We start from the raw sequence: 25874 nt of genomic DNA on the forward strand, positions 1-25874 counted from the left end.
CGCTCACAAGCTTGTTTTCAAATATTTGACAAGTATTGACGTTCTCCGAGGGAAGCTCCCTTAGGAACAATTGTTGCTGCTGCTTGTAGTTTAACTAATGGCTCTAAGGCTTTATCAATCAAACAGAGCAAGCCGCCACAAGCGCCAGGATGTGCACAGGCACGGTCCTTTGTACAAGCATGACAAAGCCTTTGAGTGCGGTGGGGTGTGTACGTGCGGTGTGAGAAGCAGCACGGGGTAGCGGTGTTTGCACTGAGATGCTGCGACACACAGGCTTTTCCAGTAAAACCCATTTCCCCTCAGTGATACAGGTGTGGACGTGGCATGTGATCTGCCGGGCAGGCGTGTGGCCTGGGTGGCGTCTGTACATCACACGGGGTGCAGGATCGGCCGTCCAGCCAGGCCAGCATGAGCATGGGCATTGCCAGCCGGTGTCTTGGAGCCCGAGGGGGACAGTCGGTTACAAAAGACCAGGCAGAACTTGAGTGGGGTTTGTGTGCTGTGTATCCATGCATGCACGCGCACCCGCGCACACACGTGCATGCACGCGCACATGCATGCATGCCGAAGGGGAACGGGGAAATGAGGGGTAGTAACAACAGCTTGATGCTCAAGCTCAGGCACCTGCTGCTTCACGCGTGCACCTATGCGGGGTCCCTGCGATAGACCGGCGTGACCCCAGCGGCCCTGGAGCTGGGCGAGACCCACGAGCGGCCGCACCTGCCCTTTCTCCAGCAGGAAGCTGTTTGGGGTTCAGGCCGTGACAAAAGTGCGCGGGACAGGAGAGGGGTTTATACCTCCTGCCCACCCCCAGTGAGTGCGAGGGGGGCTGTGTTGCCTTCTGCCCTGCCCTCGCTCCAAGATCCAGGCTCTTTGTGTCGCTGCATCGGAAAAGGGGAAGAGGGAGGAGCCCTCCTCGGTGCCCTGCGCAGGGCAGGAGAGCGCCCTGCAATGCACGGCTGCTGCGTCGCCCCGTGTCCTTGCTCCCTACGTTTCCCCGTCTTCTCCCGATGCCCCGTGGCCTCGATGTCCCCCTCCTCCAAAGGCCAGCATCTTGTGGCTTATGTGGGTTAGCCCTTGGAGGATGCATCATATTCTCAGCTGGTGTAAATCAGCAAAGAGGAAGCTGTGCCACTCGGCCCCTTATGAGGACCTTGGTCCAGGGATTGCCTCCTTCAACTCAGCCCTCTCAAGAGTCTCCTGGGCTGCCTCTGGCTTTGGGCACTGCAGACCCATGCCATTTTGTCTGTCCTTTAGGTCTAGTTATGCCCGAAGGACGGGCACGGGCCCGGCAGGTTTGTGTGAGCGTTACTTGCAGTGGTGCACAACGAAACCTTTTGCATTTGCCATATTCTTTTTTCGTTATGGCAGCTACTAAATGTCTTATTTTACTGTGCTCACGTTCCCCCCTCCCCAGTGCAACAAGAACATCACTCTGAGGCATTTGGCCATTGATTTTTGTGGGAAATTAGTGTATTAATTTAGTATGTACGATAACTTAGGGTAGCAAGGAAACACCCAGGCAGTAACAGAAGTACCAGGAATGAAACAGATGCAACAATGCTGATAAATTATCTTTAAGAGACCGTCGCCTTTTTCTGTCCAGAAGGTGCAATACTTGATGTTGAGACTAATGAAGGAGGGCTGCATTTTGGGTCCCTTCACTGGGCTTCGGCAAGAGTCAGAGCCAGACTATATCACAGGAGAGTCAAACCCCCCCGAGCCGGAGGCTGCCGAGCTCGGAGGTGTTTGCAATCCACATTTAGCTTTTCTGACCCATTTGAATGCTAAGGTGTGTCGTGAAACTTGTTCTTCCAAAAGGTCGTGGCAACTTCCTTGGTGTGGCTGCATCATACGGGAGAGTCAGAGACCTGCTGCCTGACATTGGTTGTGGCTCATGTTTTCTTGGTGTTAATGGAAAGGCATGGAAACAATTGCACGGCTGTGCACATGCCCTGGAAGCGTGTTAAATCCAGAGCCAGTGCCAGCACCTTTGCCCTTGGCACGCCTGCGTAGCCTGGTGGCTCATGATTTCTTGGTGTTTTCTCTTAGGTAAATGAATGGAAAGGAATGGAAACAATTGCACGGCTGTGCACGTGCCCTGGAAGCGTGTTAAATCCAGAGCCAGTGCCAGCACCTTTGCCCTTGGCACGCCTGCGTAGCCTGGGCTGTGCAGAACGTGTCGCCAGTCGCCAGCCCGCAAAGGCTGATGTACCTCACTCGAGCAGGACTCATTAGCCCTGGGGGAACACAATGCTAACGAGCTAGCCTGCCAGTGACGTGCAGGGCACATCTGCAACTTCTTGCAGCGCTCGGCCCGGTCGGGGTCTAGCCCCAGTCTGTCCATAGCAGTAGCGTGTTGACCGTCTAAGCACCCAAACGACAAGCAACGCGTCTCTAATGGCCACGTGCAAAGTGGCAGCGTCCCACCTGCCAGTTGTCTGTACACCCCCCATGCGCGTGCACAGCTCCTCGTGCCTGGGCATGCATGCTGGCTGGCTGGCTCCAGCCCGTCGTTAGCACGCTCACCTGTTTCACATGCGACGAGCCGAGTAAGAAAGGAAATAGCGTGTTTACTTTGGAGCAGTCATTCCTCTGACACGGCGCGGTCTGCCGGCATGTTTAAGAGCTGTCCCGAAGCCAAACAGCCTCCGCAGTACAGGACACGGCGTCTCTGGGATTGGTTTCCCATCCTACCCCTGGCGCCACGTCTGCTTTCACCTCCTTTGTCGCAGGACTCAACCCTGCACAGCCAGTCCCTCCGCTGTCAGCTAATAAGCCTTATTGACTGATTTAAAAAGCAATTATGTGCCAGACTTTAGCCCTACCCTTCCTTCCGGCTCTGGCCACCAACCCTTTCACCACCCAGTCGAGGAAGCGAGTCACCGGCACAGTCCTGGCTCAGGTTTAAAGCTCGATCAGCAAATACCACGGCATCCTCCTTGTCCAGCCTGTGCACCGCCTGCGAGCTTTTGCCTCGCTCCGTATTCATTCGTTCCCCAAATCGCTTTTTGCTTGGAGCCTGGGCAGCCCTGGGATGTCTCGATGGCCCTCCAAAGAGGTGTGAAAGGTCCTTTTCTGGCTGGATTAGCACAGCACCGTGCATTTCAGCTCACCACCAACCAGATCCGCTTTCCCCTCCTCGGTGAAAATCCCCACCGTGATGCGAACACCAGGCCCCGAAGATGCGTTCACCAGACAGCAAAGACCCTGCCCCAGGATACTCATTTGTGGGGGGTGCAGTTAGGCAGTGGATGTATTTCTGCAGAACTCACCCCAGCTTTGGTGACGGATATGACCGGAGCATCATGCTTACGGCGTGTCTACTCCACGTAGCAGGTCACGCATTTCATCGGCGGGATGCTTCTTTGGGCGGAGAGCCCTTCTGCTCTAGGAGCCTTGCTTTCCAGGTCCAGCGCCCGGTCTTCCTCCCTTGCTGACCTTTGGCAGTGGAGGCCCGGACCCATTTGGCTCACGAACCGGCGGGTCAGCGTCACAACCAATTGCACCAGACCTCTCAATCCACCGTGGCAAACAGCTGGGGTGCAGCAGATGGCACGGGGCAATGGGTTGTGAACACCGAGCTTCAACGCAAGCTATGAGCAGACCAGGTGCGCAGGGAACAGGGCGGAGGAGCTATCGGGGAGCGTGCTGTACAGCGGGCAGTTGCATCGAGACACGGCAGCATTTCACACAACAGCCTCCAGACTCGAAATTTGCATCCTCCATCTCCACTGCGCGACCCACGTTTCCGCACAGACTTATAAAACACGAAGCACAACCGCTGGCGGCATTCCCCGTCTCCTTTCCTGGCTGCTTTTCCACCCTCGCCACGTTATTAAAAAGAAATGACTCCAATGTCAGTTTAGAGGCTCCTCTCCTCCGACCTGCTCCTGGGACTCACGCGTTTTCATGCCACGACAGCATCGTAAAGGGAAGAAAGTAGAAAAGCCCTCCGAAGGACTTACAAAGTTCAGGTCTGCTTCTGGGCTGAGGTTCTCCGAGCCGTCCATCCCACGAGCTGCGCTGGGGTCCTGCCGGCGCCGTTAGCATCCCGTTGGCAGCTGCAGTTTTTCTGCTGCTAGCGCTCTGAAAGCGACAGTAAGATTCGTGTAAAATGCACGTAGTACGAACACGAACAACGTGCACGTGATGGGGCCTGTTCTACGGCCGCTGCCCGGGGCCTCTCGGAGAAAGCTTCTCCGCTGGACCCGTTGCAGCGAGCTCTAGCTGATGTATTCCTCTGTTCATTTGTTCCCCAGCAGGGATATTTACTGTCTCGGCATCAAATTTGTGTTTGAAGTTTGATTTCACATACAAAAAACTTTAAAGAAGTGCAAATCCAGGAACGTCTCAAAGCCAAAAAGGGGGCATACACCCGATGGCAGGGAGGGGCCATCCCCAGGGAGGACTACACCTCTGGTGCTCGGGACTGTAGGTCAGGAAGGCCAAGGCGGAGATGGGGCTGGGACTAGCGACCCGGATCAAGGATAACAAGAAATCCTTTTTTAAATACATAGCAGGTAAAAAGAAGGTTCTGGGTAACGTGGGGCCTCTGCAGGACACGCTAGGAAATCTGGTATCTCACCAGATGGCAAAGCTAACCTATTAAACAATTTCTTTGCCTCCATTTTTCTGAGCAGGGACCAGGTCATCCCCCCCACCAGGATCCCTGATGGTCCCAGGGGAGGCACATCCAGGCCCAGGGTCAGAGAGGACCTAGTTGGGGAACTCCTGGAGGGACTGGACGTGTTCAAATCAGCAGGTCCTGACAATCTCCACCCCAGGGTGCTGCGGGAATTAGCAGAGGTCACCGCGGGACCCCTGGCACGGCATTACAAGCACTCGTGGTGCTCTGGTGAGGTGTCAGAGGACTGGAAAAGGGCCAATGTGGTCCCCATTTTCAAAAAAAGGGAGGAAAGAGGACCCAGGAAACCATAGGCCTGTTAGTCTTACCTCAGTCCTGGGAAAACTCTGTTAGAAAAATATCCAGGTGCACATCTGCGAGGGGCAAGCAGGGGAGTGTATGCTTAGGGGCAACCAACATTGGTTCATTCGAGGCAGGTCCTGTCAGACCAACCTGGTGGCCTCCTATGACCAGGTACAACATCCTTAGACACAGGGGTAGCAGTGGACATAGTCTTTCTGGACTTCAGGAAGGCCTTCGACACCCCATTCTCATTAAAAAACTAGGGGAGGGTGGCATCGACACCTACACAGTCAGGTGGGTCGGTACCTGGCTGGAGGGTCGCACCCAGAGAGCGGTGGTGGACGGGTCCTATTCGATCTGGAGGCATGTGGGCAGCGGGGTCCCCCAGGGCTCGGTCCTCGGACCCGCACTGTTCAACATCTTCATCAGTGACTTGGACGAGGGGGTGAAAAGCACCTTGTTCAAATTCACAGATGACACTAAGATGTGGGGAGATGTGGGCACGCTAGAAGAGAGGACAGGCTGCAATCGGACCTAGACAGGTCACAGGGGTGGGCGGATGAGAACAGGATGGGATTCAACACTGACAAGTGCAAGGTGCTGCACCTGGGGAGGAAGAACCAGCAGCACACCTACAGGAAGAACCTACAGCCTACCTACATCCCTTTCAGAGGCAGAAAAGGATCTTGGAGTCATTATAGCCTCCAAGATGAACATGGGCCGACCGTGTGGGGATGCAGTCAGGAAGGCTAACCGCACCTTGTCGTGCATCCACAGATGCATCTCGAGCAGGTCCCGGGAGGTGATCCTCCCCCTCTACACGACACTGGTCAGACCGCAGCTGAAGTACCGCGTCCAGGTCTGGGCGCCGCACGTCAGGAGGGATGTGGACAGCATGGAGAGGGTCCAGAGGAGGCCACTCGCATGATCAGGGGCAGCAGGGCGGGGCCTACGAGGAGAGGCGACGGGACCTGAACCTGTTCAGCCTTCACAAGAGAAGGCTGAAGGGGATCTAGTGGCCTGTTACAAACTAGTCAGGGGGACCAGCAGGCATTGGGGGGGTCCCTGTTCCCCCGAGCACTACCAGGAGTGACTAGCTGTAATGGCCATAAGTCGACGGAGAGCAGATTCAGACTAGATATCAGGAGGCGCTACTTCACTGTCAGGGCGGCTAGGACCTGGAACCAACTTCCAAGGGAAGTGGTGCTCACTCCTACCCTGGGGGGCTTCAGAAAGAGGCTAGATAATCACCTAGCCAGGGTCATTTGGCCCCAGCATCCTTTCTTGCCCACAACAGGGGGTCGGACTTGATGATCTGCTCAGGTCCCTTCTGACCCTAACATCTATGAACTATGAAACTATGACAAAGTGCGAGCTTTCATTCTGCGGATGAACTGAAATCAATGGAGAGAGTCTCGATTCACGGTGGTGCAACACATCCGTTAGGTGGATCTGCCCCAGAGTTGAGGACATTGCACCTCAAACCCTACGAGTTTTCCCAGAAACATCTATGGAGCAAGCCTGCTCGGAAACAGCCAAGCTCATCTTGCTAAGCATCCAAACCAGTGGGTGACACGCCTCAGGGTGGATCACTGACAACTATTTACATCCATATTTAGTATCTGTTGCTGGTTTGGGAAGCCAGACTCTTGTTCCGGGCAATTCCCAGGCTCAAACTTGCTCCTGGATCACTGCCAGCGGAGGCAAAATTCAGCAGCATCTTATCGGATACATGACTTTGCTCCCTTTTTAACTGTTCAATCCCACCAGAACAGGCCGAGGGCACGGGGCTGCCTTAGCACTCACCTCTTCTTGCGGTGCACAGCAAAGACGATCACCAGGACGACACTGAAGAAGCTCAAGACGACCGCCACGAGGATGAATAGCTGCTTTTCGTCTTCCCTGGGCACTGCGAAGACAAGCCACAAAGCACGATGAAGGGATCCCTGCATTCAGAAAGGGGTCACATTGCCTTGCAAGGGGATGGGGGAGTGCTGGCTGCAAGATGATTCAGGGTCACCTGGACGTTTGCATTATTCCCCATCCCCGTCCCTGTCCTTACAGGATCCTGGCAGCATTACACGAACGTTACCAGATATTTAAGTCCTTCCACGTGGTATCCAGACACGCACTCTATTCAATGCAAAACTACAGACGCCGGCGACTTGCTGAGCTGGGTCTCCCTCCTCCCACCCTCCACCACCTTCATTTCCATAAGGAAAAGAAGCTTTTATAAAAAAACATTAATGTTGTTTCCCCACAAGGCAAGGGAGCCCACCGCTGCTCTGGTGTCAGCTGGCTGGTGTTAGTCTGGATGCACATCTATGGACCAGGGAGAAGTGGGGCCCGTAGTATCTATTTACTAAAGGAAGTTAGACTTCCAGCTTCCAGACAGAGCGCCGAGGTTGGCTCAATGAAAGGAAAGGCCCCCCTGCAGACCCCGGCCCTCTGTCCCACCTTGGCAGCTCCATAAAAACAGGAATCCAACCCGAGCACAAACAGCTCATATCGGGTTCGGCGCCTGCCACGCAGTGGGGCACGCAGCCCGCCTGGTCCCCCCAGTTTAGGGCAGGTCGGCTGAAGCCCTTAGTGCCGTCTGGGGTCACTGGGCAATACGCCTGCCCCCGCTCACCCCACAGTCCTTTGTGCCTGCCTTGGTTCACGGGGGGAGGACGCTGCTTGCACACGGCGTTGCTGAGCGAGGCAGCTCCCCTCGATGCTGCGGGCGGCCTCAGGGAAGGGAGGCAGCGAGCAGGACAGCCGATTCACTTTCCCCATCTACCTTTGCAACCGTAGATGCCCTGGAGCAGGGGCCTGTTGTGCACTGCAGGACGTGGCCAGCAGCCTCCGCCTCCGCCCACCAGACGATGGGTGAGCTGAAGGGAAGGGAGTTAGCTGTGCAGTGCGCCGGGCACAGTCCCCGTGCAGCAGCTGCTACGTGCCTCCACTCGTCCAGCCACTGCCCCGGGGCTAGGGGTTTCCCACCAGTGCTGCCTCTCAGCTTTTATTTCCTCAGAGGCTTTGCTTGCTCAACCTGCCCTGAGGTCCTTGGCTGCCTGCACAGACTCTGCCTTTCCCAGTCTGGGAGAAAGGCAATAACCCCCTGTTACAAGTCTGCCCGTTGCCCAGTGATCTGAAGTGCCCCTCGCTGCACGCCCTGCAGCCGGGTGCAGGTGGCCAGGTGATGCAGAGGGGCTCCCAGGTGAGGGGAAGGGAGTCCTCCATCGCGCCCGAGGCGGCCTTGGGGTGCAAACCAGAGCAGCAGTGGGCTCCCTTGCCTTGTGGAGCAACCTCATTCGTGTCTAAGGCCCCCGTTACACGTTGCATACATTACGCAATTCACTGCTTCAACACGCAGTAAATATAGACTGCCCACAAGCCATAAGTCATTATGACACAATTAACTGGTAAATCGTGCAATACGTTTAGACCGCCCGTGTGTGCCAATTGTCACACTGGGAAAACGACTCTCCAGCTATAACTAGAGCCAACCAAAGTCAGTGCTTGACCATGTGTCACAACTCTAGCGCTGGTTTCCATCCAGCTTTCATGCGAACGGTTTCATGCCACGGGGAGACCAAGAGGAAGCTTGCATGGAGCCGGACCCAGGGAAGCCCTCGCTCCTTGGTTCTCCGCTGTTTGAGCTCCCAGCTCAACAATGCCGCAACCCCCTGCTCCAGGCCAGGCTCTGTGGCCATAACAGGGCAGTTCCCCCTTCCCAGCGGGGCAGGGGATGGGCGAGGGTGATGCAGCCCATATTTGCAATGTGCTTCGGCACCGCAAAACCAGCTCTGAGCTGGATCTGCAGGTCTCGGGACCGCTAAGGATTGCTGCCAGGACCCACGTCTCTCACCATAAAAGCACTCCTGCGTCCAGTCGCTCCAAAAGCCCTGGTCGGCACAGAAGGTGTTTGTTCTCCCGCGGACGCGGACGCAGGACAAGCGAGTCCCATTGGCCTGGGAGAAGACAAAGGCAGTCTCCAGTTGGGTGGACGCAGACTGCAAAGCAAGAGGATACAAGGGGAAGGTCAGGTAACAGCACGTAGCTCTGGCTCCATCCAGCGTTTCTGCAAACCCGAACTCCATCTCTGTTTTAAAGTGATCGGGGATAAACCCCAGGCTGGTCATCTGATGAAAGGCATGAAACGACTGACAAAAAAAAAGGTCTTCATGCCACACGAAAGATCGTGCCCACCACTTATTCTTGCTAATTAGTGGGGTCTGTCATAAAACGAACTCCTACTCAGCATCTGACAAGGCATGCATCTGCACGTGAGCAATGCACAAGGCAATGCATGCTGCCCACACGTTGCTGCCTAGGTCTGCGCAGAAATCGGTGCTATGGGTCCATCAGACCAAATGCTCTGGGGATTTCAGTGAAAATGTTGCTTGGAGCCAGGCAGCACCGTGGACACAGCGACGTGTCAGAGACCTGCATGGGCAGGCTCTGCTGCTGCTGTCATGCTCACGTGCCGCTCTTTGCCACCGGACCTCTTGGGAAGGCAACACGCACATGTGAACATGCCCTGTTGTGATAACGTCTGTCTACATTCAGCATAACTTGGGCCTGGAGGCCCAGCTGCTCTTGGCCACCTGGAGCAGGAACCCACCCTGTCCTGCACCGCACGGCATCGGCATCAGCTAACGCACCAGCCCATTACCCAGCTGAGTAAATAATAAAGCAGGACGGGGGCCAGGTGACGTGTTCAGCTGCAGCATTCACTCTCTTTCCCAGGAATTGGCTTTAATTACTCCTCCCTTTGCTTTCCCTAACTGGAACCTGCTGTCGAGTGGCCGAGCCGTAAACACGAGCGTGATCCCTACCGACCAGGCGGCGTCCGCGTGGCCGTCCGAGCCCTGGAGCTGCACCTCGTACTCCAGGCACTCGGGGGGGGTTCCTCCTTCCGGAGAGCTCCATTGCACGTGGATTTCCTTGGAAGCAGACATGGAAAGCGCCAGCCGTTCAGGAGGAGGAGGTTTTACTAGAAGGAATAATGATAAGCAATCAGTCCAGTCCATGGGAACCCGTCAGCTCGTTCCCCCAGGGCAGCTCGTTACAGAGCATGCTTGTCCCATGGAAACCCGCTTGGTGACCTTGACCCGAGCGGAGGCCAGACAGGGAGAAGCATTGAACTTAACTCCGGGGCTGGAGCTTTGCTCCGAAATCCAGTTTGCTGCAGGTCGTGCCTCCGTTCAAACACGCTTGCAGCTGAAGTGGAAGGGCCTGCACGTGAGACCGGCACAGAGCCTGCACGTTGGCTCCGGCTTGCCCTGCTCTTGCGGGCACCGAGGTGAAATTAGGTAAGAGACGGGCTTACAACTAACAAGAGAGAGTGCTTTTTTAAATGCAACATGTTGTTCACTCGTGGAACTCATTGCCACAGGAGGCGCACGGCCAGGTTCAAAAGGGGACTGGATAAATTCCTGCATGACAGGTCTGTTAACGGCTGTGGAAATGAAGGGTTGGAGATGTGTCCTCTGGCCTCTTTAATAGGGGATGGATCACCCTGACTATGCCCGGTTCGGTGCTCCCCCCTCCACCATCTGCTCCTGCCGCTCTCGGAGCCAGACTACGAGGCTCGAGGGGCCTGGCGCGAGGATAAAGCACGCTTCCTAGCACGTGTCCTGCTTCCCTTGAAGGCATCTGCAACTTGTCGTGCTCGCAGACAGCCCTTTGGTCTGACCCCACATGCGATGCTCATACTCCTACGCTCATCTGCTCCGGTCGGGGGGCAGGCACCGTCCTTGAAGGACGGCGAGGACACGCTGGGACCGGCCGAGCAGAGGGCAGCAGACAGGCTAACGGCATCCTGCAGCATCCTCCACGCTATGGCTAAGCCAGCGCTTACGTCTCAGAGGTAATTCTGCAGAAACATCCACACCCTCCTCTGAACGTGGCCCTTAGGAGAGACACGAACCAGCTGCTTCTCCGGACGGGCCGCTTTCCCTCGGCCCGGCACGTCTCTCCTGCTCAGAGCACCGTGCACCTTAACCCCTCACGCGTGTTATGGCAAAGTTATGGTTATTGTTCATCGCCTCGTGGATCCAAGGGGGTGGACCTCGCCCCGCCGACCGGATCGGCGCGGCACCACTGTCGTCTCATACGGACGTGGGAACTGCCCTGGGCCGGGTCAGACCTTCAGTCTGCTTGATGGGGAGGGTGAACGGGGCATGTCCAGCACCGTCCACCCCCTCCTACTACCCCACCGCAGCCTCCAGCATTGGGGGTTTAGGAACTTCTGGGTCAGAGCTGCCCCGCTATCGACCGTGTGCAACACCTGCTCGCGGCCCTTTCCTCCAGCAGTTGCTCCAGCCCCGTCATTGAGAGGCCAGAGTGTGACCCCCTGCACCGTGCAAGCCAAAGCCTCTCGCATGGGCATGCCTGTGCCTCCCTGCAACCGCGGGGGCAAACGAGCGGGTGGTTTACCAAGGGGATGTCCACAGAAACTCTCCCGCTACAGCCTCTCCTCCGGCCCTGTCTCTCTCCGTGCCCGCACCGCAGCCGTAACCCCGGCCGGGCCGAGCTGCCCACCTCACCTAGGTTCTTAATTTGGAGGATGAAGTAGGAGGGTTGCAGCCGCGCGGGCTCCGCCGACCCGTTCACGCAGACGTTGATGTCCAGGTACTCCGCCTGCCTCAGGTTCGGCAGCTGGCAGCCCGTGGTCTTGCCCCGCGTCCAGATGTAGTCGGCGCACTGCACCGGGTCGCCCAGCCCGGCGTACCTAGATGCACGGGAGGGAGAGGCTGTCAGGTAGCCCCCGAAAACATGCCGCACGTCCCGCGCTCTGCAGGGCTGGCCGGGCTCACCCGGCCTTCGGACAAGTCCCCTGAGGTTGCAGGCGTTTGCTGTGCACAGTCCTTCATAGCAGATGTCATTTATTTATGCAGCAAAAATGAGCGTGATGGAAAACAACTTGGGCTGTGCAGCTGCCTAGCTCTCCTGCGGGCTGTCAGGGCTGGACACGCACGGTGCGTCCGGGAGCCCACGTCCTTGGCTTGCCAGCGTCTGGGCCTGTCGACTGCTTTGGTGGTGCCAGGCCGCGGCGGCTGAGACGGGGCTCACCGAGCTGCTGGAAACGCTGCAGTCCCTGTGACGCCTTGGTCCCCGAATCGCCGAGAGGCGACGGCGTCACGGCCTCGCCCCCCGCGCCTCCACCCGCCCCCCGCTCGCAAGCCGCTGTGCTGAGGACTGGCCAAGACTCGCTTCCACGCCTGGGTCACATTTTCCAAGTAGCCTTTGGGCTTTCTGTTGCTAAAACATTATGTTTTCAGAAACTGGGTGTTTGCCGAGCTTGTGCTTTACTAGATTTGCCAAAATGATGTAGCTGCTATAAAATACATCAGGAACTTTCTCCGATGTCCAAGTTACAGGAAGAAATTGAAAGCTTGGACTTGTCAGCAGCTCATTTCTGCATCGCGCCCATTTACTTCGGTTTCAAACCAAAAGCCTGACCTTTTTCTTGTTCCCAGGACCAGGATGTTCAGTGGGGTAAAGGGACTGGCAGGAGGAGCTGGTGTGCATGGAGCCCACCCCCAAGGGCCGGCATTGCTGCACCCTCGTGGCCCAGCTCCTTGTACGAGAGAGATTTTAGGGATGGTGAGCAGCTGGATTGCAGAGGAGGAACAAGCATTAGCACGTCGGACAGGCCTAGACTCCCAAGAGACTCGCGTCTGGGCTCCGCGAGTAACGGGACAGAGCAGCTGAGCTCTCTGGGCTGCGTCCTTGTATAGGATGGTTTGGACAGCGATGCACGTTTATCCGGGGCACGGATGGGACGCAGCACCCCAACTCACGTGCTTGCCCGCCGGGATGGTACATACCAATAATACAGCTCGTAACGGGCCCCGGGAGGCGCCTGCCGGCCCGCCTGCCAGGTGCAGCGAAGATGCTCCCAGTTGTAGTAGACACAGCGGAAGTCCTGGATCCGCGACTCCAGCGCGCCTGTGACACGGGAAGGAGACGACAACTGTAGCGGCCTGGAGGCCCCCTTCAAAGAAACATCCTCGTGGGCCCCGGGGAGGCCCCAGACCCCCCCCAACACCCCTGCACGTCGCATTAAGAGAGCGATCGACTGACTTTGACCACGCGCTGAAAGAGGCCGCAAGTTGCACATCTCCAACCCTGCTGTTTCGGACTCTGCCGGGAGCTCTGGGAGGCTTTGCCGAGGGTTTCGGGGACGCTGGCTAAAGCCACTGTGTAGGCTAAAGGAGCACGACTGCTACTTTGGGGGCGCTGGCGGGGAACCATAGGGCGTAAGTGGGGCAGAGCAGCAGAAATGGATATGAGGAAGGCACCGAGCCTCTGAGGCTGAGCTGCGGGGCTCGCGAGCTGCAAGACAGCGACCCTCCCAGAGCCAACACCAGTTTCCTAACCCAGAAAGGGCCGACACGAGCGGAGAACAACACGCTCTTTAACCCATGCATTTTGGCTGCATTGGACAGAGACCGTGTGCATCTGTATGCTTGCAAATTGTCGCAGGACAGAACAGTTTCCCCCCCAACAAAAGCGGCATCTGCCCCCGCTCTGGGAGCTGGACAGGGCACGCGGTGTCCACCGCAGCTCAGGGGGTGCAGTGTTACTGGGGCGGCGCCGACTGTATACTGGGATCGTCAGTCCAGCACTGGTGGGTTAGATGCGTGCTTTCAGGCCGGGATGCTACCCGCTCCTAACCTTGCGAAGGAAGCTGGAAGCTGGCATGAGTCCATTCGCTTTGCACCTCCGATCCATTGGCACAGGGTCCTTCCAGCAGCGTCTGCACCTTTGCTTCCACCGGCCGGTTGAGGTCAAAACTGTCTCCATATTTTAATTTCTTAGTAAAGATAACCTGGGTTGAGACAGAGGAAATGATGATAAATCTCAGGGCTTTACATTGCCCTTCACGCCCCGTGCTGTGTTGGCACCGTACTGCTCCTTTCCTTTCCTGCCTGGTGCGCACCCACAACCGTGCCTTCAGCCCTCTGCATGAAGAGGACCACCCCACTATAGGAAAGCATTGATCCTGCCCTGACCTAACCGGGCTTGCATCTCATCGGTCGGCAGTGCAAGACATTAGCAGGGCAAAGTGCAAACCCCCTCCCGAACAGACCCTAGTGCAGAGCCGTGCCCCAAAAGCAGCCGTCTTGCTAGTCCTATTGGTGTAGGCTGCCCTGCTCCTGTCCTTCCCTGCAGCGGGCATGGGAGCACATGAAACGGGCAGGCAGGCTCAGGATCAAACGGCCCTGGCGGAGAGAGGTTTATACCAAAATGCAAGTGGAAATGAGCTGGGGGTGGTGACCAGAAACAAGGGAGATGCATCATGCCAGCTCCCTCTTCCTTCTCGCTAGCAAGAGCAGCTGGATTTGTGAGGAGGATGGGGGAGACCGCGCCTGCTTATCCCTGCTCTGTGCGGCTCTCGTGAGCAGACAGCCCGGCGAGCCCCGGGCTCGTAGCTAGCGGTCGTGCGAGTCCAGGCTGCCTCGATGCCGCAGTCTCTCATTTGGCTCCTGCCCCGACCCGATGTCTAGATGCTGGCTGGAAAGCCTCTCTGGGACGTGGCAGGACCAGGACTCGCACAAACCTGTGTCTTCCCTGTCATGAGACCCGAAAGGCAAGTCTGCTTCATAGATGGCTTTGATTCCAGCTACAGCACCCGGTTAAAAGGAAGAGGTCATTACCAAAACCTTTCCCGGATAAAAGAAATATTAGAAGGCTAGGAGATGCATCAAATTTAATCTAATTGCAGAAAAATATCTTTCTTTTTTTTTTTTTGCAGTTTCTCAGTTGGTCTAATAAAAGGTGTCATCTCTGAACCAAGAGTTTTAGATTTTTGCGTTCAAATTTAAGCTTCCTTTTAGCATATGGTTGAACTGGGCCTTTTGCTTTTAAAAAGAGCCATAAAACAACATGTGCCAGGTATCCAGGTTGTAGCCGTATTGGTCTAGAGGCAAAAGGAATCGAAACCGGGGGAAGGGTGATATCTTTTATTAGACCGACTAGATAGTTGCAAACAAATTAACTGATTTATTTGCAAGCTTTCGGGCGCACACAGCCTTCATCAAGCACAGGAGAGAGCAGAGATTGTAAAAGTCTGCCTAGGTAGAAATGAAAATTCATATGAATTCATTCGTTTCATTTCTACCTAGAAGAACTTTTACAATCTCCGCTCTCTCCTATGCCTGATGAAGGGTGAGCGCGCCCAAAAGCTTGCAAATAAATCAAATAATTTGTTTGCAAATATCTAGTCGGTCTAATAAAAGATATCACCTCTTCCACGAGTTTTGAGTCCATAAAATAGCATGCAACTCATGCGCAGGGTTGGCCTATCATTGGGTGCCCAACACTTGTTCTTGACTTGTGCTGTGATGCCCAATTTTGGGTTGACCCTGGCAGGAACATCAGTGGAGATTCAGGGAAAAAGCCGGCTTTCCTGTAATTAAACCTGAACAAGTGAGGTTGACTTAAGTGCAAGGCCAAGTTAAAATCAGAGCAATGAGGCCTGTAGCACCGTGAATTCAGACCACGACTCCTGAGCCACGAGTGCTTCGTTAGCTCACCACCGGCAGCTGCTCCTGTCATCGGGGCTTGTCTTTTATTTCGCGGCCGGTGTTTCGTGCAGCCGTGAACAGCGCCTCACCCGCGGGGCTGATCTCTAGCCATCAGGGTGCATTGCACTGGAGCTTTGTTTTTATGGATGGGAGTTTGCTCGCCACAAATCCCCGGGGGTTTGCTGTGCCTTGCTGCTCAACGCCGACTGCTCGCCCCGTGGGGCCCGGCCGAGTAGCAGCGGTAGAGCACGAAGCAGCTGTGAGAAGCCCTGCAAAGACGGGAAGGGGCCCTGCAGAGCAATGGTGGGGTTACTCGGGGCAGAGTCGGACCCTGCAGCAGTTCCCGGGCGCTCGACTCCGTCACAGCAAATAGCTGTCGCTATTCTAATATCTTCTCACCGTTCACTTAAAGAGAAAAATCGATGGGTGAAATAAAGAGGAAGCAACAGGAACACCCTGCACATCGCTGGGCTGCGCCTTATCTCACCTTCCAGTCCGTATCGCCGGCGCTGCGGTATTTTAGCTTGTACGTTAAAGGACATTGGTGGGAGGCCTCCAGGGAAAGCGGGGGCTTCCACTGCATGTAGAGATGGCCTAGGAGTCCAGGGTCGACTATCTGAAGATCTTGTGGGGGGTCGACTGAAGTGGGGAAAACAGGCAGAAAAAACACACAGTTAACTTAAAGAGACTAAAAAAAGTCCAAAGGTTTCTTAAATGACACCACGTTCTGGTTCCCGGTCACCGTCTAGCTGCGGTGATCTCCGAAGCTGGCTTGCGGGGGGCAGGTTGGGGGCCTCGGTGTACCACTATAAACATGCAACTTCATCTGGGGTGAAAAACAGACTATTTGGGCTCGGTTCAAAGTGTTTAGCAGCCATGCAGAACTGCCATCTTCCTTCCCGGACATACACGTGCCTGCAACGCCCACTTAATTGCAAACATCCCGTCCGGCGTGAGTATCAGCACGGGACGATTTGCTCAGACTTGTCCGTCAGGAAGACGTGCCGCGGCTCTCCAGTGTCAGCGACCAGGAGCTCATCTCGCCCGAGCGTCTCTTCTCAGCACATTGGATCTTTGTCCGACGCGGGAGAAGGGAGCTACGCGCCGCGGTAAGTCAGGACACAAACGGGCATCGTTTGGATTTGGGGCACGTCCTGCTGCAGAAAATACCTTCCTGCTATTTTTCAGCCTGGCTCTTATTAAAGTATCATTTTTAAAATGTACTTCATTATGAAGCTAACCATTGCTTTAAAACAAAAGGAGCTTTTGGATTGCATCCATCGGTCTCCCAGGTCCCCAGCTCATCCGTGAGAATGCCTGCTGCTCTAATTAAGACGGCTGCAACCCTTCAAGCTCTGCTGGGTTAAACCAGAGTCAGTTTTGCAATGTCTTAGATCCTTTTTCCTTTTCTTTTGTTTGTATCTGCGCCACCCCGAGAACCAGGATACCAATTTTGGCTTCTTCAGGTGCAATGAGAGCATAATTTACTTGCTGGCGCTGGAGCCTTCCTGGCAGTGGGCTTCACTCCCGTGTTTAACTGCTCTGGGCTCAGCCTGTAGCGACGGCGCTCAAGCCTGGAGCTCAAGGCTTTCAGCTTCCCCCAGTAACCCTGCCAGTGGCCAGACCTGCTACGGGCAAGAACCAGCGAGGTGCATGCTGCGGGGGTCCTGCTGTCTCCCAGGGCCCCCAACCCTGGAATAAACCCAGGCATCTGCTGAATAACTCAGCCCCTCGGAAATGGAGATCTCCAGGGCCCCGCAGACCTCCCAAAGCATCTGCAATGCTTTTCGCCACGAAAGCAGCCTGAGGGCAGCAGCATCCGCGGTCCTTGATGCCATCTCAGATGCCTTTTGAGGCACTGAGACGGTGGCCACCGCTAAGGCTGCGGGTCTTGCCTGGGACGCAGGGATGCTCCAGCCAACGCGGGGAAACCCAGCAGCTCCTGGCTAGACGGTCTTGGGACCAGGAAGGAAACTTTCCCCTAGGGCAGACAGGCCTGGCCTGTGGGCGCTCAACTTTCCTCTGTCGCACGGGGCATGGCCCCTTTCCTAGGACCCCCCGGACCAACTCCTTCCTGCCATTGCAGGCAGGCTAATTAGCACTGCTGGGAGACAGGGCCAATTAGCCATCCCCTGGCTCCTTAGGCAGCACCACAGGAAGGCAGGTACAGCGTTTGCAGGGAGAGAAGGAAACGGAGCTTGGGGAAGCCGTGTCACAGCAGGCTGGGAGCATCAAGAAGCTAGTCCTAAAGCCACATCTTATGGAGGAAAGTCGCTCAGGTGAGAGCAGGGGTCCCCCCCTAAGAAGGCGCTGAGCAGGAGCTGCGGTCGCTGTAGGGGAGGCCGGGCACTGTTCAAAGGAGTCCACGGCGCCCAGATGATGTGCATTGAAAGCCCACCTCCCTTCTCCTCCCTGGGACTCGACCTGTGCTCGGGACACGGCTGCAAGCGCTCCTACCAGAGACCCCGAGTGCCTCGAACGCCGCGGCTCTGTGCGGTGCATCTGCAGCCCGGTCCCCGCTTTGAAGTTCATTGCACACTTCCCATTAGAGAAAGGTCTCTAAGCACAGCCCCCGGCCCCGCAGTTTGCAAGAGGCAGGTCAACTCGTCTGGAGGGGTCTGGCCACTCTCCGGGCCAGAGGAAGATGCATCTGCCACATACAGTAGGCAAAAGCATGCCCCGAGCACCAACACCCGGTTTACCTGAAAGCTGGTGAGCTGAGGATCCCTCGCAGCACCAAAGCAGGAGAGGGGAGACCACGACGATCCACCAGACACCCATTTCCATGCGACGGTCCTCGGGGACGGTGTATTTGGCCGGAGGAGCAGTAGGCTAGAAAACAAGCAGAGTTATAGTTTTCAGGATGAGCAATGAGCTGAAGGACAGCTTGATGTGTGATAAGCACAGATAACCACTCTGCAAGCATTTCATCTTTTATCAACCACGGATTATTCATTTCCGCATAGGCTTTTCATAATGAATTTAGCAACGAGGATGGACCTGGCTCCGTTCCAAATAGTTTCTGACTAAGACGGCACTAAATCGGAAGTGATCGTTATCTGCGGTCACAACAGAGTCTAGTGGGGAGCTTCCAGAGAAACCCTGAATCGGGACGAGCACCGGCTCCCCGGGCGCTGGTCACCCATGCAGACATGAAACAGGCCACGCACTTGGCATCAAAACGAGCACTTCTGGCACGAGGGCCCTCTGGCTCAGGGTCCCAGGGGAAACCTGGAGACAATGAAATGCTGGCTGGTTTTTGGAAACCGCATCTGCTGAATCTTTGGCCTGCTCCACCCAAATTGTATGCTTTCAATTAAAAAAAAAAAAAATCTCAGTTTTTGGTGGCTGAGAGCTGCAAAGAAAAAAACTCTTTGCTTTCTTTTGGGGCTTTTTTTGTTTTTAAACAAATCCTTGCTGTTAGATGAAGGAAATTTCCAAGGAAGACATGCATAAGAGGGCAAGTGTCTCGTGTCCTGACTGGCTCAGAGCATGTGGGAAGGGGTCCAAGGGACACCAAGAGGGTCCCCTCAAGCGTCGCGATGGGGGTGGCCTGGGGATCTGGGCAAAAAGCCCCGGGATCTGGAAAACAAGCCTGTTAAGAGTCTGTGGGGAGGATGGGAGCTGCCTCAAGGACTCCTGCAAACTTTGGCCGGATGGAAAGCAGAGGTGGATTCCCAGAGTCTGAGAGTCGTGGCAGCTTACGCTGCAGGACTCCACTTGCCCCCAGGAGCCCTGTGAAATGGGAGCGTCTCCACTCCCCGGTGCTGAGACCTGAGCAGGCAGGGCTTATTAGAAACACACATTCAACACTAAAAATAAAAGACATTACAAAGTTGTTGGCCCTGTACTGGCTCCAATGACCCAAACTCGGGATTTGCCGTCCTACGGCATCCTGGTCTACAGACTGCGACTAATCAGCCCCAGGTGCCAGAGCCGATTGGCTTCTGTGACGGGTATTGAGCTCTTCCCCGAATTCACCGGCCAAGTGCGTCATGTTAAGAGAAGACGCCCGGGGCTGCGTGAATGAGCGTCCAGCTGACATCCGCTGCAGAACGGCACGGACTGACAAATGCCAGGCTCTCCGCCTTGGCAGGAAAAACCTGCAGCATCCCTATAGGCTCGGCAGTGCTACGCTGGCTAGCGCAATGGAAGAAAGGGACTTGGGGGTCATCATTGACCACAACATGAACACGAGCCTGCAGTGCGATGCGGCGGCTAGTAAAGCGACCAAAACGCTGGCTTGCATCCATAGATGCTTCTCAAGCAAGTCTCGGGACGTCATTCTCCCCCTGTACTCGGCCTTAGTGAGGCCTCAGCTGGAGTACTGTGTCCAGTTTTGGGCTCCACAATTCAAAAAGGATGTGGAGAAGCTTGAGAGAGTCCAGAGAAGAGCCACGCGCATGATCAGAGGTCAGGGAAGCAGACCCTACGATGACAGGCTGAGAGCCCTGGGGCTCTTTAGCCTGAAAAAGCGCAGGCTCAGGGGTGATCTGATGGCCACCTACAAGTTTATCAGGGGTGACCACCAGCATCTGGGGGAACGTTTGTTCACCAGAGCGCCCCAAGGGATGACGAGGTCGAATGGTCACAAACTACTTCAAGATCGTTTCAGGCTGGACATAAGGAAGAACTTCTTTACTGTCCGAGCCCCCAAGGTCTGGAACAGCCTGCCACCGGAGGTGGTTCAAGCACCTTCATTGAACACCTTCAAGATGAAACTGGATGCTTATCTTGCTGGGATCCTATGACCCCAGCTGACGTCCTGCCCTTTGGGCGGGGGGCTGGACTCGATGATCTTCCGAGGTCCCTTCCAGCCCTGATGTCTATGAAATCTATGAAATCAAACCAGACACTGGTGGCAGAAGACTTCTGCCTCCCGGGACTCTCCCTGCCTGGCCTCAGGACTGCTGTCTTCAGGCAGGAAAAATGTCTAAAAAACCCCAGTTTGAACAGGAAACTGTGCAAGAAGAAAGGGCCCCCGGAGTGGACTGGATTACGTATGAGCTAAACAGGGGATACCGAGTCTCGTCCCAGTACCTGGATTAGCTTGTGTGACAACCCCTGTGCCGCTCTTGGGTCTTGGCCGCTTTGCTGCTCCCAGCGCTGTCCGTCCTTCCTGGTTTCCCACTTGCTGTACCCCCGTCGCCCACGCCGCTCAGCCCCGGATCTGTGATGTCCTTCCACAGCACCTGATGAGGGGAACGTGGCTTCACAACTGCTTGTGCTCACCCTCTCTGTGGGAGCATCTACACATGCATTAATGCGCTTTAGTTAATGCTCATGAAATCTAATACCCTCACTGTGAGATGCGCATTAACCTGTCTCCACGTGCATTAACTAAAGAGCACCAGGCATGTCTACATGTGTACTTCAATGTGCATTATTCTATTTTAATGCACGTTAAAGCACCACAAAAAAACTACGGGCTCCTATACACGTACGTGGAGCCTGCTCCAGCACGCTGGAAATCCAGCGCATTGGAGCAGACTCAATTAATCGAGTCTGCTGGAGCACGAAAACTGACGAGCTGCAGCAGCCTTCCACATCACGGATCAGCATCACCAGGCGTCTGCGCTAAAAAGTGGTGGCGGGGCGCTTTGAGATAAAACACGTTCAATGTGCTTTAGTTCAAAGAGCCTCACTGTCACTTTTTTCAGCACGGGGACTCACAGCGACACTAATACATGTGATACGCTGGCACTTTTAGCTAGGGTGGCTTGCTAATCAAAGTGCCCAGCACTGCGTCCCACAACACGGGTAAAAATGCCCTATGCTAATGCGTATTAAAACAGGCTAACACACATTTTTCTAGTACCTCATTACCTAAAGAGCATTAATAAACATGTAGACATGTCCATGGTTTTTAAGTGATGCATTAGCCTAATTTAATGCACATTAACTAAAAAAGCATGTTTTTAGTGATGCTTTAATGCGCATTAAAATAGGGTAATGCTCATGAATGCCTCGTGCCTCCTAAGGCTGGGGGGGCACGGTGACCGCCTGCCAGTGGCGGGGGGGGGGGGGGCTCGTGCCTCCTAAGGCGGGGGGGCCAGGGTGCCCGCCTGCCAGTGGCGGCGGCAGCGTGGCAGTGATGAGCAGGTAGGTCCCGCAAGCTGACGTTGGGGGCGCGGGCAGGTCGAGCGGGGACTCGATGATGCTAATACATCAGGCGGCCGCAGCAATGTCGGCAGCAGGAGGATGGCAGGGGGTGAGCTCTGGCAGGTGGTCGGCAACCACCCGCAGACACCGCCGGCGGTGGGGGGGTGGCGAGCAGTGACTGCCCACGGGCGCCACTGGCACTGTCGGTGGCAGGCAGTTTCAGGGGGTGCACTGTCAGTGCTAAGGCGCATTAAAGTGCACATGTCGACATGCGCTGTGTATTTTATTTAGCTAATCTATAAAGCAGGATAGCAGATTTACCCTGCCTTCCACCTGCTTTCCATACGGGGTTTACGGTACTGTACAGCCAGCTCTCTCACTTTGCTCCTGAAGTCTCCCTCCAGAACCCGAGCCCTAACTCACCCCCTGCTTTTCTGCTACCTATGTCAGGGTGTTTTTAGACCTTCCCAGAGGCATTGGGGGCTTGGCTGTGCTGGGCCAATGCTTCTGCTGGGACTAAAGCTGGAGGATCCTGGCTCAAGGGCCTTGCCCTTCTGCTCAGGGTCAGACTGATGCCAGATTTTGTCCTCATGGTCAGATGGGTACAGATGCAGGGTGGGTTGCCTTTCTTTATAGTGCGAGCACAGCCTCTACCTGGGATCTCTTAAGCATATATTGACATGTCACAGGAGCCGGACGTTGGCTGCCGTGGTTTCCCTGCTTTACCTGTGGCAGGTTCAGGTGTTATGTCAAGGTTGATGGCTGTCCTATGTAGAGTTTAAATGATGATTGTCTGGGCTGGTTTGGACAGGCCTGATCCTGCCTCAGGCAGGGGGTTGGACTAGATGTGACTTCTGCAGGTCCCTTCCAGCCCTCATTTTCTATGTTTCTATGACTAGCATTCAGCAGCCGAATTTGAGTGGAAGAGAAGCTCGGCAGGGCGACGCAGCCCCAGGGACACTCCCTACAGAGCAGCAGAGAAATCCACTGCATTAAGACTTCAACAGCCCCTGGCAGATACTTCTTTGTGGTGAACGGACATGGGTCACCCTTCTGCACCGAGCTCTTCCCACTGGGGGTTGGCTTGGCGGTGCCCCCTGCCAGCACAAGCTGGAAACATGGAAATCAGGCGCCTAAAATATAAAGCAGGTTGCATTTCTCAGTGCTAGGATGAGTAGAGGGAGATGGTGCCATGCAGCGGAAGAGCACAGAAGGGGAAGGTGATGGGGAGTGGAGGGCAGGTCCTTGGAAACAATCCCCTATAGTAAAGGACTTGTGAAAGGACACGCTGCAGCGTGACACACGCCAGACGTCACGAGCGGTGAGGCTCACATCCACTGATGAATGAGAGTCAGGAAGTTCAGCACAAGAACTGGACTCACCAACCTAGGAAAGCCAAACCAGCCCTGAGATACAGGGAAAAGGACCTGAAACCCAGCTATCCTGTTGTCTTCCTCCCTGCTCAATTCACTGACCTGTCTCTGGCTCTCTTGCTGCTGCTGGGTCCAAGGGTTTCCCTGCCCAGCTGCACCGGTCACAGGGTGCTGCAATGGATGGCATCTCGGAGGTGAGTGAAACAATCCCCTTGACACCTCACCAGGCAGGTGTGTGGCTGAAGGGGCTCCTATAGGACACACCTCACAGCACAGAGGTGTTCCTGCCGTTCATAAAGCACAGCGGGACGGTGCCAGACCCATGCGGCACCGACAGCCCAACCACGAGAGGCAGGCACACAAAGATGAATGATCAGCTGTGAGGATCTAAGCAAACCCCACCTGGCCTGTACAGATCCCTGCGCAGCAGCAGAGAGGCATTCCCTGTGGTGTGAAAAGCACCGGCTATAATTACCTGTGGGGTTCACACCTGCTCATTAGCAGAGCTACAAAGTTCAGCACAACTTTCCCATGCCAAACATAGAGCAAGCAGGCACTTTTCAGACAGAGCCACGGTGGTTTGTCTCACACACACACACACACACACACACACACACACACACACACACACACACACGTTTGCAAAATGCACTAAAAGCAAACAGCAAGGTATATGGCAATGCAAGGCCAGTATCTTAAAACAGCAAAAAAAAAATCTTACCTGGGGGACTGTCATGTGCCTTAGTGCATGCCCCACACAGGAGTGCTGCCTCCCTTCAGCCGGCAGTCATGTGCCGGCTCAGATCAGCCAGTGTGTTGGGTTTTTTTAGCGCTGGAGAGTTTCCTACAGTCCATGTGTTTTATAATCAATCACTTCCCCTTGGGACCACTCTAAGTCACAGCACAAGGATTTTTCAACCATCAGGCTTAGCTGAATCTCAAGAAACAAGTGAGGAAGTGCCAAAATTTGGTTTGGAGTAAGCTGTGGTGTCAGTCACTGCTCTCATTGTAAGAGTCAGCAGGGACTGGTTTGATGATTCATCATGTGGACTCATAAACTATGTTTATCAAGTGCTTTCCACACACACTTTCTTGAACCTGGGTAGACAGCACTGACGCTGCTGCACTGACCCCCACCCTCCATGAGGCTGACAGGATCATGAGGCCCCTTGTAAATCCCTGGGGTGTCCACACCTCAAATCCTGCACCCAGGTTTGGTCTCTGCACCTTGCAAAGGATAGAGAGAAATAGAAAAGGTGCAGAGAAGGGCAACACAGCAATGAGGGGTACAGAAGGGCCTTCTTATGCGGAGGGACTGAAGAGGCCAGGCTTGTTCAGCTTAGAAAAGAGACACTTGAAGAGGGGCAGGAGAAGGGTTTATAAATGGGAAAGTGAATGTCAGTAGGGATTGATTATTTCCCGTCTCTCACCAGACAAGACCAAGCACGAAATGAGTGGGCAGTCTGTTTAAAACTAACACAAAGAAGTATTTTTGCACAGTGGGCACGTCTGCACGAGATGCGGACTGTGCAGTAACTGAACAATGTTGCACAGTAGCACGTCACATGGTCAGTGCTAATCCTCGACTGTGAAGTAATGCCGATCACTGAGTATTTATTTAGTATTTGCTAATACAAGTACTGAATAAACGCACAGTAACGACTGCACAGTAGTCTTCTGTATGTATGCACTGCAGCGTGCAATGAAAGTGTGGAACTCCTTGCAACCAGATGCGGAGGAAGCTGAGAGGTCAGCCAGATTCACTAAGGGACTGGACATCTTCTTGGAGGAAAGGGGCATCATCGCTATTGAGTAGGGGAGTGAGGGGCACGGCCTCTGCATCACACCTGCCTGCACCCTCAATGCTGGAGGCTGCAGGGGAGAGAGGAACAGGGGAAAAATCCCAGTCACTCTTCTCTTAGCGTCCCTGACACAGGGGACTGGGCAAGATAGACCTTGGTTCTGAGCCAGTCAATGGCATCCCTTATGTCTCGTCCACGTGGGCTGGTTTCAGCCCATCCTGGCATTAACTCCCGTTCTTTGTGCAAGAAAAGCCTGACCTTACAGCCCACCACTCCACTGCTCGCTGCTTCCTTCCTGCCCAGGATCTATAAAACCACCACTCCCGCACCTCACAAAAGGTGCCATGTGAAGCACTGAAGTGTTGTTGACAAACCCCTGCCCCTCTGGGAACACCGAGACCATTAATCACCCTCTTACTTTACTGCTACTGCCTCCGATTTGCCACCTCCTGGTCTCACCGCTCTCATCCACCTGGCTCCATCTGTCCCAGCTAGACTGACGCAGTCTTTTCATCAGCCATCTCATCAGCCTGTGACCTGATCCTCAGCTGCATCCCAGTAAAAATCCTGCTCCGGACTCCAGGATGGCTGAGCTGCTCGGGCTGCAGGCACCTCGCAGGGGCTGGGCTGGAAGGACCGCTCCATCGGTCCCACCTGAGAGTCAAATTGCACCTCCAGGCTTTTACACTCGCTGAGGGAACTGGACTGATTGAGTCTGCATAAGAGAAGACTGAACAGGGATGTGATAGCATCCTTCACCTCCCTGCAGGGGGGCTGCAAAGAGGATGGAGCTGGGCTGCTCTCAGTGGGGGCAGACGACAGGACAAGGAGCAATGGGCTCCAGCTGCAGCAAGGCAAGTTGAGGTTGGATATTAGGAAAAACTCTCTCACGAGGAGGGTGGTGAAGCCTGGAACAGCCTCCCCAGAGAGGTGGTGAACTCTCCATCCTTGGAGGTATTTAAGCCCGGGTAGACCAAGCCTTGGCTGGGATGATGCAGTTGGAGCTGGTCCTGCTTGGAGCAGGGGCTGGACTAGATGTGACCTCCTGAGCTCCCTCGGTGTCCGTGACCATGATTTTGAAAACAAGGCTTCACGCGAAACACTTATTTCCTGGAACCACAAGGTCTCAGCTCCCCACCAAAGG

General features: G+C 55.0%; 1 protein-coding gene across 3 annotated transcripts in view; it reads right to left on the reverse strand.

The window, feature by feature from the left end:
• Nucleotides 1-2029: 2029 nt before the first annotated feature.
• Nucleotides 2030-25874, reverse strand: part of IL13RA2 (interleukin 13 receptor subunit alpha 2) — a 37097-nt gene continuing 13252 nt past the window's right edge. The window contains exons 1-11 of one of the 3 annotated variants that reach the window (XM_006024435.3): nt 23650-23860; nt 20494-20645; nt 18156-18285; nt 15941-16092; nt 13601-13754; nt 12751-12871; nt 11467-11651; nt 9754-9911; nt 8784-8928; nt 6737-6839; nt 2030-4089 (exon numbers count right to left, since the gene is read on the reverse strand). In XM_006024435.3, coding sequence (XP_006024497.1) covers nt 4047-4089; nt 6737-6839; nt 8784-8928; nt 9754-9911; nt 11467-11651; nt 12751-12871; nt 13601-13754; nt 15941-16092; nt 18156-18240 — 1146 coding nt within the window. In that variant the 5' untranslated portion in view covers nt 18241-18285; nt 20494-20645; nt 23650-23860 and the 3' untranslated portion in view covers nt 2030-4046. Of the gene's footprint in view, nt 4090-6736; nt 6840-8783; nt 8929-9753; nt 9912-11466; nt 11652-12750; nt 12872-13600; nt 13755-15940; nt 16093-18155; nt 18286-20493; nt 20646-23649; nt 23861-25874 lie in introns of those variants that run through there. The other 2 variants (XM_006024434.3, XM_025205098.1) reach the window with 2 other exon arrangements.

This window comes from Alligator sinensis, unplaced genomic scaffold (genome assembly GCF_000455745.1).
Source record: "Alligator sinensis unplaced genomic scaffold, ASM45574v1 scaffold1059_1, whole genome shotgun sequence".
NCBI lineage: Eukaryota > Metazoa > Chordata > Crocodylia > Alligatoridae > Alligator > Alligator sinensis.